The sequence below is a fragment of the Mycetomoellerius zeteki genome, unplaced genomic scaffold, assembly GCF_001594055.1.
Source record: "Mycetomoellerius zeteki isolate Tzet28-1 unplaced genomic scaffold, Tzet1.0 scaffold188, whole genome shotgun sequence".
In the NCBI taxonomy this organism is placed as follows: Eukaryota; Metazoa; Arthropoda; class Insecta; order Hymenoptera; family Formicidae; genus Mycetomoellerius; species Mycetomoellerius zeteki.
The window spans coordinates 163,911-177,232 of record NW_017256836.1 but is presented as its reverse complement, the minus strand read 5'-3'; the positions used below and the strand labels follow the sequence as shown (position 1 = coordinate 177,232).

The 13,322-nt window shown below is 31.5% G+C and overlaps 1 protein-coding gene across 1 annotated transcript in view; it reads right to left on the bottom strand.

The window, feature by feature from the left end:
• Window positions 1–8,262: 8,262 nt before the first annotated feature.
• The window catches only part of rsh (Rap GTPase activating protein radish), a 127,428-nt gene continuing 122,368 nt past the window's right edge, over window positions 8,263–13,322 (bottom strand). Inside the window, exons 16-22 of the mRNA XM_018446761.1 lie at window positions 12,700–12,871; window positions 12,327–12,566; window positions 11,696–11,851; window positions 10,336–10,487; window positions 9,948–10,054; window positions 9,063–9,584; window positions 8,263–8,854 (exon numbers count right to left, since the gene is read on the bottom strand). Coding sequence (XP_018302263.1) covers window positions 8,702–8,854; window positions 9,063–9,584; window positions 9,948–10,054; window positions 10,336–10,487; window positions 11,696–11,851; window positions 12,327–12,566; window positions 12,700–12,871 — 1,502 coding nt within the window. The 3' untranslated portion in view covers window positions 8,263–8,701. The remainder of the gene's footprint in view (window positions 8,855–9,062; window positions 9,585–9,947; window positions 10,055–10,335; window positions 10,488–11,695; window positions 11,852–12,326; window positions 12,567–12,699; window positions 12,872–13,322) is intronic.

The window sequence follows — 13,322 nt, the reverse complement described above, 5'->3', positions numbered from 1 at the left end:
ACAACTTTATTTTAAAAACTATTTCTATACTAAAACTTAAAACTTAAACTGTTAAAATGTGAACACATTTTCGAGCGGAGACAAGCTAAATTGATATTACAAACAAATTAATATTATACAAAAATTATAATTCGGGATCGTGAAAATTGAATGTAAATAATTTCTACACTTCTAATTAAGGTTATTGAATTTGGTATTTATTTTTCTGTCTGATATTTGTTTTTCATTGATGACTATTATAAACAAAAAATTGAATTTTTATATGTTTATAAGTAGTATAGTACACTGTTCAAAATTTAATGAAATTTAATATATACTTTTTAAGTATATCATTTTATCAGTATATCATTTACACAATCTGAATTTAATTTTATGACATTGCAATTTAAATTTAATATATTTATAACTGAAAAGTATATTTGTATACATGTACATGAAATTTAATGTACACGTTCATTATATTTAAGTAACTACTGTAACTTAGTTTTCAGTTAAATCATTCATTACTTTTAATTTCATTCATAACCACGAGCTTCATTTACGTGTAAAGGAAGCATTTCTAACAGTATATATACTATAATAGTATAATAAATAGTTCGGCTTGGTTACAATTATGATCCAAGGTTATCCAACTTTCGGTGTCGGTTCCAGTTCTTTTAACTCTTCGTGGTCCAGGAGACTCCAAAAGGATGTGAGATTTTGTATTTCTAAGATCTCTTTTTTTTTTAAACGGGACTTAAACTGCCACTTTATCCGAAATTTAAAATATTCTTTTTGCACCTTCAACCGCATATTGTTCCTTGGACGTCAGTCTTTGCGATTTTTTTAAATATGTTAAAATTAAAAACTTTAAAAAACCACTGCATTTCCATATTCTATAATGTTTAAAATATATTCAGTAAATTTTGTAATTTTTGATTTTAAATAACAAAAGCTGTAAATACGGCAATCAATTAAAATGTTGGGGTTATTTTTCCCCCTTTATGATAAATATAAAAAATCAGGAAATGTGACCACGAAGTACGTTAGTAGTAACGATGATCTTTACAGGTAACTAATTACCGAACCGAAAAGGATCAAAATTTAAACGAATCCAAAAACCATTACGATAAAAGAACTAGAACCAAAAGTTGGATTTAGCCTTGGACTGTTATCCAAACCGAAATTTTGATTCGAGTCACTGAATAAGTTTGTAGATCATGAATACTCCATGGCTGCATTCGAAAACTACCCGATGCCTATCATTTTATCCTTTTTATTCACTGACTGTTAAACAAGGATAAAATGATACTGCGGAGACACTCGGGTAGTGTTTTTAAACACAGCCCATATAGGTTGATACTAATTTTCGTCTTGTAACAAAAAAACGTTATCGTTACCAATATAAAATAAATTTCTGCTCAATTTGCCAATTCTTTTTTTTTTTAAATATTAATCAGAATATTTTAATTTGATTACAATATTTCATAGTTTTAACATAATGTCACGTACGTAAAAGTTTTTTGATAAAAATTTTGTCATAGAATTCTAAATGTGTAGGATTCACAAAATTTTATTTAGAAAATTCACATATAAATTTTATATTGATATAATTAATACTTAATTTATATAAAATTGCAATAAATTTCATTTTCCTTATTGCTTTATGTGATCACTCGTAAATTTTTACGACTATAATTCTTTTTATATATGATTAATGCATCTTTGATTAAACAAGCATAAAAATTTAATATAAATTTTGTGTCGATATAATCTGTTACTTTTGATTAATAAAATTAAAACCAGATTTAATTGATTCTTTAATACTTAAACTAAAAGTTATAAGATAAGATTAAAATAAATTTTCATTTTCCTTATTGCTTTATAATCTGTTGTAAACTTTTATAGCGATACATTCTTTTACGTTATAATTAATGCACTTTAACCATGTCCGATTAAACAGGCTTTAAAAAATTTAATATGATTTTTAGAGAATAAAAATCACTAAATCTCACATACCAATCTCACTTTTATATTCTTGATTATATAAACGACCATGTATAAAATATTCTTTAAAAAATTATTTTTTACGGTTCACGTAAAGTGTAATAATGTATACGAAATGAAACTAAGGGAAGAAAAGTAATTTTATAAACACTTATATACTTCCATTATGCACTTATGAGGTTTACACAAATGCACATATGTGTATGTATATATAAAGAGAGAGAAAAGAATCTAGCACAATACATTTTTATTGCCTATATTACATAATAGATCAGTCACGTTGTCATTTTTAAAAAATAGTTTGCTCGTACGAATATAAATTACAATTTCACTTTCACAGATTCGCGACAGACTTTGTTTCGGTGAGCGAGGAGATAAAAGAAAACAATCTTTAGACACGACTTTAAATACAGCATTTTTTATGTGTGTATATATATACATATATGTGTATATATGTATATATATAGATATATATATATTTTTTATATTCAACAGTAACATCACAGTAGCTTCATATACAATAAATCTTTGTTCATAATTTTATTCTATATTCTTTTTGTATTCATTACCACGTAAGCGCGACACGGCGAGTTCCTAAGATTCATCACGACGACAAGCGGAAGGAAGAAACTCGTGTGCACGCACTTTTCACAATTGTCAGGTCACAGTGATCTTATACCGATATGATCGCATGAAATTGGAAACGCTCTTTGATATTTACGTAAATTGATATCTGATAACCCTGTCCGTTATATACGCATTATTAATAACTTGTATCCACGTACACAATAATATGAATGCGATATATCAAGATAAAAAAATTATCAATCGATTAATATATTACACCGTTGCGAAGCAAGTTAAAATCTGTAAACGGTAAATAATTAATATAGTGAAATTAAACATTCGAATAAATGAAATAACATTTGGGCTGATTACAAACTGATATCGATCACTCGATATTTTCGATTTGAGAGAAATGTATAGGGAATCGAGAAGCACGACTTTTACTTTTATTCTGGCCATACTGTGGAAATTGTTTGAGTATGTATTGTTCGTAAAAAACATTTTTTATTTATAAGTATGTTAAGAATAATATATTTTAGAATTCTATCATCTAAATATCTTATAAAAGTCCAAGTATACATTCTATAGAATTTATAATATTACAGAGAAAAAAAAATTATAAATTTATCGTTATGTAATCATGGTTCACGTACAGAATAGTCGACGAATTTGGAAAGAATACAGTGCCGTAAAGTAAAAAAAAAGAAAAAGAAAAATAGTCGTGGCATCTCGCCGCTGCATTTGTGCGTGCAATTGAACGGACAATACGTTTCTCCCTTAACAATAACGACAACAACAACAACAACGAGACGATGAAAATCCAATGGCAGCGGTATAATGTCGAGAAGAACAGCGAGTATTTAACAAGATAAGAATGACAACACGTACACGGCATCACAACAACGGCATTTATAGACTATCGCACAATTAACCAGACGCATACCAGAGAATTCGAGAAGCGCTTAAGATTATGCACAACCCTCATATATCGCACAAAACGCAGAAATTGTCCTTATCGCCAGGCGCACATTGAATCTTGCACAGTAGGACGTATACATTTTTGCGTATTATCATTCTTAATTCCGCGGAAAATATCAGAATTTATAATCAATTAATATATTGATATATATGCAAATAAACCAGCGACTTATAACTACTTAATAAAACCTACAACAGTATTTTGATTTATATGATTTAGAGTGGATTTCTTAGTCGCTAAAATTTCTCATCCACTATGTAAAATATACAACAGAATGTTACTAGTAAAATTTATATACATAACGCAAGCAGTCAAAGAAAGAACTGATAAATCTTCAGTTTTTATCCTTCATGATATTCCATTTACAAGCATATTACCTTTAAAATAAACTTATCCTCTCTTTATAGGCTACGTTTACACCGTGCATTTAGACTGCGACCTATACAATAGATGTCTTTATTTATCCTGTAGGTTAAACAAAGACACTTATCGTATAGGTCGCGGACTAAGCGCACGGTGTAAACGTAGCCACGGTAGCAAAAAATGCTCTTCGCAATCTTTTGGAAATCCGTTGTTCGTCTCAATGTGCGTCTGATATTATGCTTACTTATTCTACTTACTCGCCGAAGTCTGCTCACGTGGCTCGCAATATTTCGTTTTTTGACTAGTTTTTTGACTCGCATTATACTCTTTCTCTCCCTCTCATTCTCTCCTCATTCTTTATCGTTATGTGTGTACATGTATGCCATGTGTGCGTGTGTGCTTACATCGTAATATATATGTATACGTGTATATATACATATATATCTTTTTTTTTTCATTTACCTCTTCTCTCTTCCTCTGCGAAACAATTTCTTTACATATTTATGTGAATGTACAGTTGAACAATAGGCGGCAATGGCTGGACAGAATGGCGTTCGATGACATTTTTTTTCGATTTTTCTTATTGGGTGTTCTCCAGAGGATGTTGCAGCGCATTGGCATGGTGCACTACGTTCTCCCCCTTTTTTTGCTCTATCTTTCACGATAACGAGCAACGCCTGGACTGTCGTCAAGTACAGTAAAAAAAGTTTCGTTTTGTACATTAGTATATATTCGTGCCACGGCGCGAGAAGAGGAAGAGTTATACACGACAAGCGTAAGTTTGTACTGATTCGTGATATTTTTATTGAGTGAACTCGAGCGCGGGTTCAAATCTTTTCATATTCCAAACATAATTGATATCGATATAATTTTGGTCAGTCCGATTTTCGATGCTACAGATAGAAACGAACTTCACTACGAAAACATTTTCGCGTGCTTACAAAATCGAAATGTAAGCTCGTCATAATATATTATGTCGGTTTCCCGGATATGTCATGTTTCAGATAAACCGAGTAGACAACTCGATGCATTTACATTTACCAGCTAAATGTTCACTGTAGAATGCAATTTCTAAATGCGATGCGCGATCGATTGGATGTCGTGGATTATAAATTGTTTAAAGCGCGAGATATTAAAAAATAATATAAAAAATATCAATCTTTAAGTATAATGGTTGTGTTAATTTTATAGATTAAAATAAATTTTGAATATTATATATGTGTAATCTGCACAATTATATAATGATAATTATCACAATGACGTGCCTTATTATGTTATAAAAAGTTCCGTTGGCAATTCCGAGTGAACCTGCACCGAGTTTTACTCTGATAAATATAACGATGAATAATGAGTTTATGGTGCGTCTCTATATAGATTGGGAGACTTCGTAGATACAATTGAACAATCGAATACACTTCGATCACACACTAAAACTATGCTTACACACTGACGAAATAGAATTTCGAGTTTCGTCCGCTTCGCAATCTGTTTTCTGTTATCGCATGAATTTGTTTTGCAGAAATTATGCTTACTTTCGTGAAAATGATATTGCTGATACTCAATCATTCAGTCCCCCAAAATAATTAAATAAATTAGAAAAATAATAATTACGTCATTTCACGTGATTTGTACACTTTTATCTTTTTTCTCAGGTGATAAATGTAATTACAAAAAAGATGCTTTTTCTGTCTAAAAACGAATTTATATGATATTAGAAACGGACAATTACACTGGCATACAGACATAATTGAGATTTCGTCGAATGGCGATATTTCGAAATTCTACTTTCGTCCAGCCGCTTGCCTGAACAATAAGACACTTAACAGTTTGACGTCCTTCACAGCGGAAGGAGACCGATTTTAATCCTCAACTACTATAATTATATGTTTGAATAAAGTAACTACTACAATGAGGCCAATTTTAGATCCAATAGTAAGGTATAATTATCTCTGATTATTATTATTATAATAGAATATTCGCATATTCTGTTACATCCGACAAAGAATAAATCATTAAATAACTTTCCACTGATAAGTAATTTTTAGTAGAGAGAGAGAGAGAGAGAGAGAGAGCATATAATGTTACACATTATAAGTTACTAATAGTTCATAAAATAAATTGATTGTTATTACACAGTTACATGGAAAATATTTATTGTAAATTATTTTCTTTTGCTAAAGTTTGAAAAATACATTAGACAAAATCAAAAGAAATCGTCAGATATAGTATAATCAGACATATTTCTAATGTAAAATATTGAAAATTAACAAATCTACATTGGAAACAGATTTGAATCCGCAGTGGTTGAGGATTAACGGCCATTTACCTTTGCGCACATACATCATAATATTACTTGTCACATACATAATAACATAATATACAGTAGGGAATCAGCGCTTGAAAATATCATGTCGTATCGCAGATAATCAACTGAGATAGTGTAAAAATATTTTCTCCTTTAGAACATTGAAGAAGAGACCGACTTTTGAAAAATATCTTTGGAAAAAGAGGGTGTCGTTCGTAGAATACGTGTTCAGCGTGTGAAATCGCGCGAGTTCTACTCCATTTATTCTCTTTTTATTTCTCGTTTTTTGATATAATCGTTACTACAGCGCTGTCGGACCCAGGTTAATCGAGGTCTCGTTTGATATTCGCAAAGATTCGTCGAAATCACGAAGTGACTCCAATGAAAATCCTCTTCCTTTCGGAAAATTCATTCTCCCACCGGAGAGAGAGAGATCGTCGATATGTCTCTTCATAGAACGGGAAGATCGAGTGATTCACAATCGTGTGAATAAAAATTTTTGTGGCCATAGATAAGTAATTCCCTGGAAGGGAGTCATTTTGCTAAACGAAAAAGAGGCCCGCGCGTTGTCGCACGAAAAATTCCTTCTTCAGCCTACCCTCTCCACGGATTTTAGAATCTCTGTCTTAGAGTATTTGAAAATATAAAATCTACGATAGAAAACAGAACAGATCTCGAATATATATATATCTTAGTATATACATATACATACATATATATGTATGTATATATATTTTTTCTCCCAACATTCAACATCAATTCGCTTGCACCATTATCGTTATTATATTATATTACATCTCATTTTACTAGCGTCATTATTTTTATTATTATTGTTGTTACTCATCGTTTACCGTTTTATTCTTATATATATGTATAACGATACGTATATATATATTTATATATCCTTTTAAACTTACGTAATAGTAAACCATTCTTACATGTTATTAGTAGCTTTCTTTTATGATACAGATTGTCATGTGTCGGCAATTTATTAAGTGCCGCCGATACGATACGTGCTCTCAAGCGAAAGCCTTTCTGATCGATGATCACTAAAGTTTCTTAAATCTTTTACGTCGACAATGTATCGTTAGGTGATTCGTTCGTTATTTTTGTCTTCGTCATTTTACCAAAATTAAATGATAAATTACATTGCCACACAAATGTTACTGTTATTTTCATCATCGTTCATCTGTGGTTTTGAAATATAATAGAAGTTTTCCTTAACTAATTATCTCGATCAAAGATTTTATTTGTGTGAATGTTCTTATTAATGGTATGAAAATTGTGCTTTTTCCGCGCATTGTTTGCATCTCATCTCAATCAATATTTTACTTTTTTATCAATCACATATTAAGAATACACATACTAATAACATATTCTGCGTATGTGTACGTGGAGATTGATAATTTTTATTTATGAAAGTGACCATCATGCTTCCTGCTTCATTTGCTTGCTTAATTTATCAATGTAATATGTACTACTGTCTTATGTCAGCTTGGAAGAGCTTATGTTATCAAAAATAACATTTCTTGTAACGATGTTAAATTACAAATATCATACAAATAGTGAATTAAAATAACATACTGTATATATTCAGAAAAAGATATAGAAAAATTGAACAATAAAAATCATTTTTAATTTTATAATACTTATTCTAAATCTAAAATGGAAGCAAAATTTTAAAAATGATAATTAAAATTCATTAAACTGGAAATTACGAATAAATATGTTATGAAAGCATCGTTAAAAGGTTTTCTGTATTTGAAAAATCAAAAACAATATATATGAAAATTTTTAATAGATTATTTTTAATAGAAAACTTTATAGTATACGAAAATAATTATGCATGAAAATTGTTATATATATGTTAAACTTTTATATTAATCAATGTAAGCCAATATTTCACGAATTTATCATATAATCGACATTTATCCGATAAGCTAAAAGATTCTCGAACAAGAAAGAAATTTTCTAAATTTTTCAGATAACTTTATGAACTTGAAATAATTTTTAAAAAAAGTTTTAAAAATTCTGTATTAAGTACCTCAATTAATGTCTTCTTTAACGTTATTCTCTTCACGAATGATTTACTTTGATAATAAAACAAAGATGACAGCCTGATATGCCATCAAATGCAATTGAATTATTATAGGAGTATCAAACAAAGTTCACGCGAATGATGCCGAGATTACGTCTAAACTTATTATTCATCGAGTAGCTTAGCAACTTGTGCGATATCGGAGAAATCTATCATAATTCGTGTCAGGTCTTGCAGTATAATTATCGACTTCTACATATCGCGGTCATAGCCGGAATGCTCTAATTCCAAGTCAGTGCCGCGAAAAGATCTCGATTATTCGCGTGTAATATCCGATAACACGACATGGTCGCTGTAACGTTACAAGAGAATAATTTTTCTAACATCGAAGAATTCATCACTCCTTTATCGATACGTGTTTTTCACGTCGTTCTTGCGGCACCTTTCGCGTGTTGGTTAACTTTCATAGTCCGCAGTCAAAACTTTCTTGATCCTGTAGATTCCTCTGATACGCCTCCAAACAGCTATCGACGTTTCTGTATATGCCTGAATTCGCTTGGTACATCAGAGTTTCTAGGATTCTCTCGTTCTTAATAACTTTCGTTGGTAATACGATCTGGAAAGACAAGAAGCAGTCCCTTTTGTATTTAGAATAACGAGAAAAATCATTTATAATATTTATTTTATATTAGCAGATAATCGTACCGTATAAATTTTAAAATACAATAAATTATATATAATTTAATATAATAAGTATATATTTAAACTGAAATGTTTTTTTTATTTTTCAATATCATATAATACATTTTTCTTTTGATATTTACCCTGATTAGTTCCTGGGGTGTTATCTTATGTAACTTGAGATCCCTGCTGAGCCTGTCCATGATACACTTGTACTCCAGCTTGGCGTCAATCTTGGTCGATTTGATTTTGACTTTATTCTGTGCCCACGCCACCATTGCCTCGAACTTCTTGACCTCCGGCAGTTCGAGGCTACGACACATGATCATCTGTACCATCGATTCACTCAGAGTGAGAAAGTCCGAATGATTAAAGAGCAATTCAGCCCGCGTCTCGATAAACGCGAGAATCATGTTGACTAACTCCGAAGCGGACGTGTAACGCCAGTAGTAATTCTCGAGGGCGCACAACATCACGCAGACAATCTCGACCCTTAGAAATTGCTTGGCGTGATGGAAGCATGCCTGAAGAAGTTCCGGCAGATCATAGTGCTCCGCGGCGCATATCAAACCAGGTATGTTGCTGCACGTCAGCGGACAGGATCCAGTGTGTAGATAGTCCAGCAAAATTCGGAAAGTCTCTGGATCGAATTCGATGATGTCAAACTGTAAATATTTATTTCTTTTATGAAAGAATTAAAACTACAACCAATTGTGACTTGGAAATTTTTTAAATCTATGATATTTTTTAAGATATAAAAGGTACAATTTAGTATTAATCAATAATTGCTGGTTGTAAAAGTGAAATAAATACATTAAATATTAGAATTTATAAAATAATAGAGAATGAGATATTTAATCTTACAGGATATATTATACAAAATATTATACATATTGAACATAATAAATTATGTTCATTATGAATTTCTCAGGAAATTTTAATTTCGCGCGATAACGAACTCTCTAAGAATCTTCTTTCATCATTTTTCTCAATATTGAGATACATATCGCCGTTGGCGTCTCGCTTACCTCGGTCTGTGCTAGTTTGGCTCTATCTACTTTCTGCGCGTCCGCGCAAACGCTGAGTCGCGGCACTGCCAATGAGGCTGCTTTATCCTTGTCTTTTGCTTCTTTATCTGTAAAAAATGTTTAAATTCTGTTCTTCCACTCTAAAAAAAACAGTTATCATATGAATATATCTTTACTACTTATTTAACATTTACTATTATTTAACTTTACTATTATTAAACATTAGGATTATTATTTTATTATTTCTCTCTACAATATATTCATCTATAAATTTAATTATGCACTATACTTGATAAGTATACTACTTTAATAAGAATATTAAATTGAAAAGTATCTAATATAAGATAAATTATTATAGATACTTTCTCTCATAAGGATTGACACCTACTACTGCAATCCTGCGAGCTGGCCCATCGCTTCCGATCCTCGCTCTGCAGAGTGCTGCCATGCTTTCTAATACTCCTTCCCCATCCTGCCGTGATCGTTCCCAGTCGTGAGAAGGCCCGTTTCACCATCGGCGATGAAGGGACACTTTTGGGCCTAAACACATCAGAACCAGTATCTCACAGAAACCGCGGAGCGGCACCTCAAGGTATGGCGGTGGGATTTACAGGTATTTCACGTAGAGACAAGGATGATTCCGGGTTCAAGGTGAAAGGAAGGACTGATAATTGAAAAGGACAAATATTGAAATATAAAGTCACGAAATGAAAACGAGACAACGACGAAAGCTTATTCTCGGAATTAACAATTTGTACTTGTTAACGTGCGAAGAATCGAAACAATTTGTGCGCACAATTCAGCGAATCCATAACAGATATAAGAACTTTTCAATTTAGTCAATACAGTTGATTATTACATGAAATTTAGAATATAAAAAAACAACGATGAACTGCAGTGATGTAAAATTATTGGCGATAGTGCCACAATAAAAGTAGACGAAAGCATACTTGATATCAACATACTAACGAGTGAAAAAAAGAATATACAGCGCTTTTTTTTCGTAAGAGATACAGATTATGAGAAAAAAAGAACAATTTAGAAAACAGACTGACGAGCAAATGACAGACTTCATTCGTAATTTGAGACAATAATTATCGTTTTTCTTTAATGATCAAAGCTAGGCGAATTTGCCACGTGAATCGTATCATTCGACAGAATATTGCAAGTGCCTCTCAGAAAATAGCATGCTACATAAAATCCAATACACGATACATGGTTTGATTAAATTTGCAATTTTTGCATTGTACGGTAATAAATAATAAAAAGTTACGAGATAATCATGCGGTGCCATGAGGATAGGAGACATGGATGTGCCGTGTGAAAAGATACATATATTACGTTCAAATAACAATATAAATATAAAAGAAACATTCGACACTGAAAATCGCAGGCATTAGTCTCACCATTCAGATTTTCAATTTATTCTTATTAGAGAAATTCAATTTTTATCTCACGTAACATATCGCATAATCCACATTCTTGATTTCTTTGATTGAGACTCCAAAGCCAACGTTCTAAGCAAACATTCTCAAGTCGCCAATCAATTTCATAATATTTTGCATAGTTTAACGATTGTTTGTTCTTGATTTGTTTAACGATTTTGATTTTCGAAGCTTACCAGTTTTCGTAATGACGCATTCCACTTTAATGAGCGAACTTTGATATCAACGATTCCGAAATAGATTCATGAGACTAACAGATAAATAACGGGCTAACGACAACATTCATAATTATTAAGAACGTACCTAGGACTCTCCATGTCGGGAACTTGTAGGAAATTTGAGCTCTTCGGCTTCTGCGGGCTAAGCAATGTCGGCGCCGGTCTTGCGAGTAATTCAGCAACTGGTACTTGCGGGCTTCCGAAGCCCGCTTGAATTCCGTATAACATTTCTTGAAACACTCTGCATAAATACGACGATAAATTTTCACATCACGTCACATTTCATAATTTATTTCATACCGAATTTTTTATGTTCAATTTTTCATGCTTCCGCTTGACAAATGTCTTTTACATTGTTAATCAACCGGTCTAATTAGCTGCATTTACTTGTTTATTTATATTTCTTTTGACTATTTTATACTTATCAATCTGTGAAACACTGAGCTAATTAGAAAATACTCGTTATATTTGGAATTAATGAATTAAAAGAGAGGACGTTTCTGATCAATAAATTATTGAAAAACCTCTTTCTACATTAAACGTATATAATATCAAGTAGTAATTTGAATTAGACATTAATTTATACATATTTTTGCAAGAATTATTATATATATCATTTAAATGTAAATTCTATTTTGTTTAATTTGGTTAAATTTTATTTTGTTTGATTACGAAACAAATGCTATAATCTTTGAATAAAAGAAAATATTTATTACCTGCTTCTTACTGCTAGAATCGCCCTAACACCGATGAATCGGACTTTCTGTTTTTGATGTCCCGGCACAAGGAAAGACACGTCGAAAAGACTAGTGTTTAGCGTCACGTTCGCTGAATTATTGAGGAACACCCTGGTGAAGTCCTTTGCGAGTTGATCATAATCTTCGAACTGATCTCGCACTGAATCCAACAGTGGTGAAGACGGTCTCATGTGTCCAATCGGTCGCCAAGAACCTCGTCTAAGAATCAATAATCGTACTATTAGTTTGATGCAAAATATCATATTTTGAAATTCTTTTTTTCATAAATAATTATTTTAATCGCAAAGTGTATATATTTAATATGTATTATTTTGTTATGATTGCGTCTCACCTATATGGTTTCGGAATCTGGCCTGTTTCCGCGTGATTAGCGAGATTCGCTACGATATCTTCCAACATTTGACTTCTCGTTCGTTCCTGCATCCTTGCGAATTTCGGTGCAGAATAACTCGCCCTTTCTCCATTCACAATCTTCGTTAATATCCATTCTCGGAACATCGGACCTGTTGCGCCCGAGAACCCAATTCGATAGATAAGTTCAACGTGTAGGGGAGATTTTAAACTGAGACAATACTAAAATAGCGAACCAATTTAATCTTGCATTTATACTGTCATTATTTTGTATGATTAAAAACTCGATAATTGCAGCGCAATGACAAAGCAGAAATTATCAAGTAATATCAAATTTGCTAAACTTTGTCACAAACCATGTATATATGTAGATTTATATATAATGGAGATTATATTATTATGCAAATTATATATTTATCAATATCTATCGCGAATATTTATATTACCATTTAATGCATACATAATGCCAATGATTAAATGTTAAATAAAATATTTGCGCTATGATAGGAAAAAAACATAAACTTCCCCTGCGGTACGATAATTTTTTATATAAATTCTGTTTTTGAAATAAAAATAATTTCCCTTAATCATGTCAGTTTTATA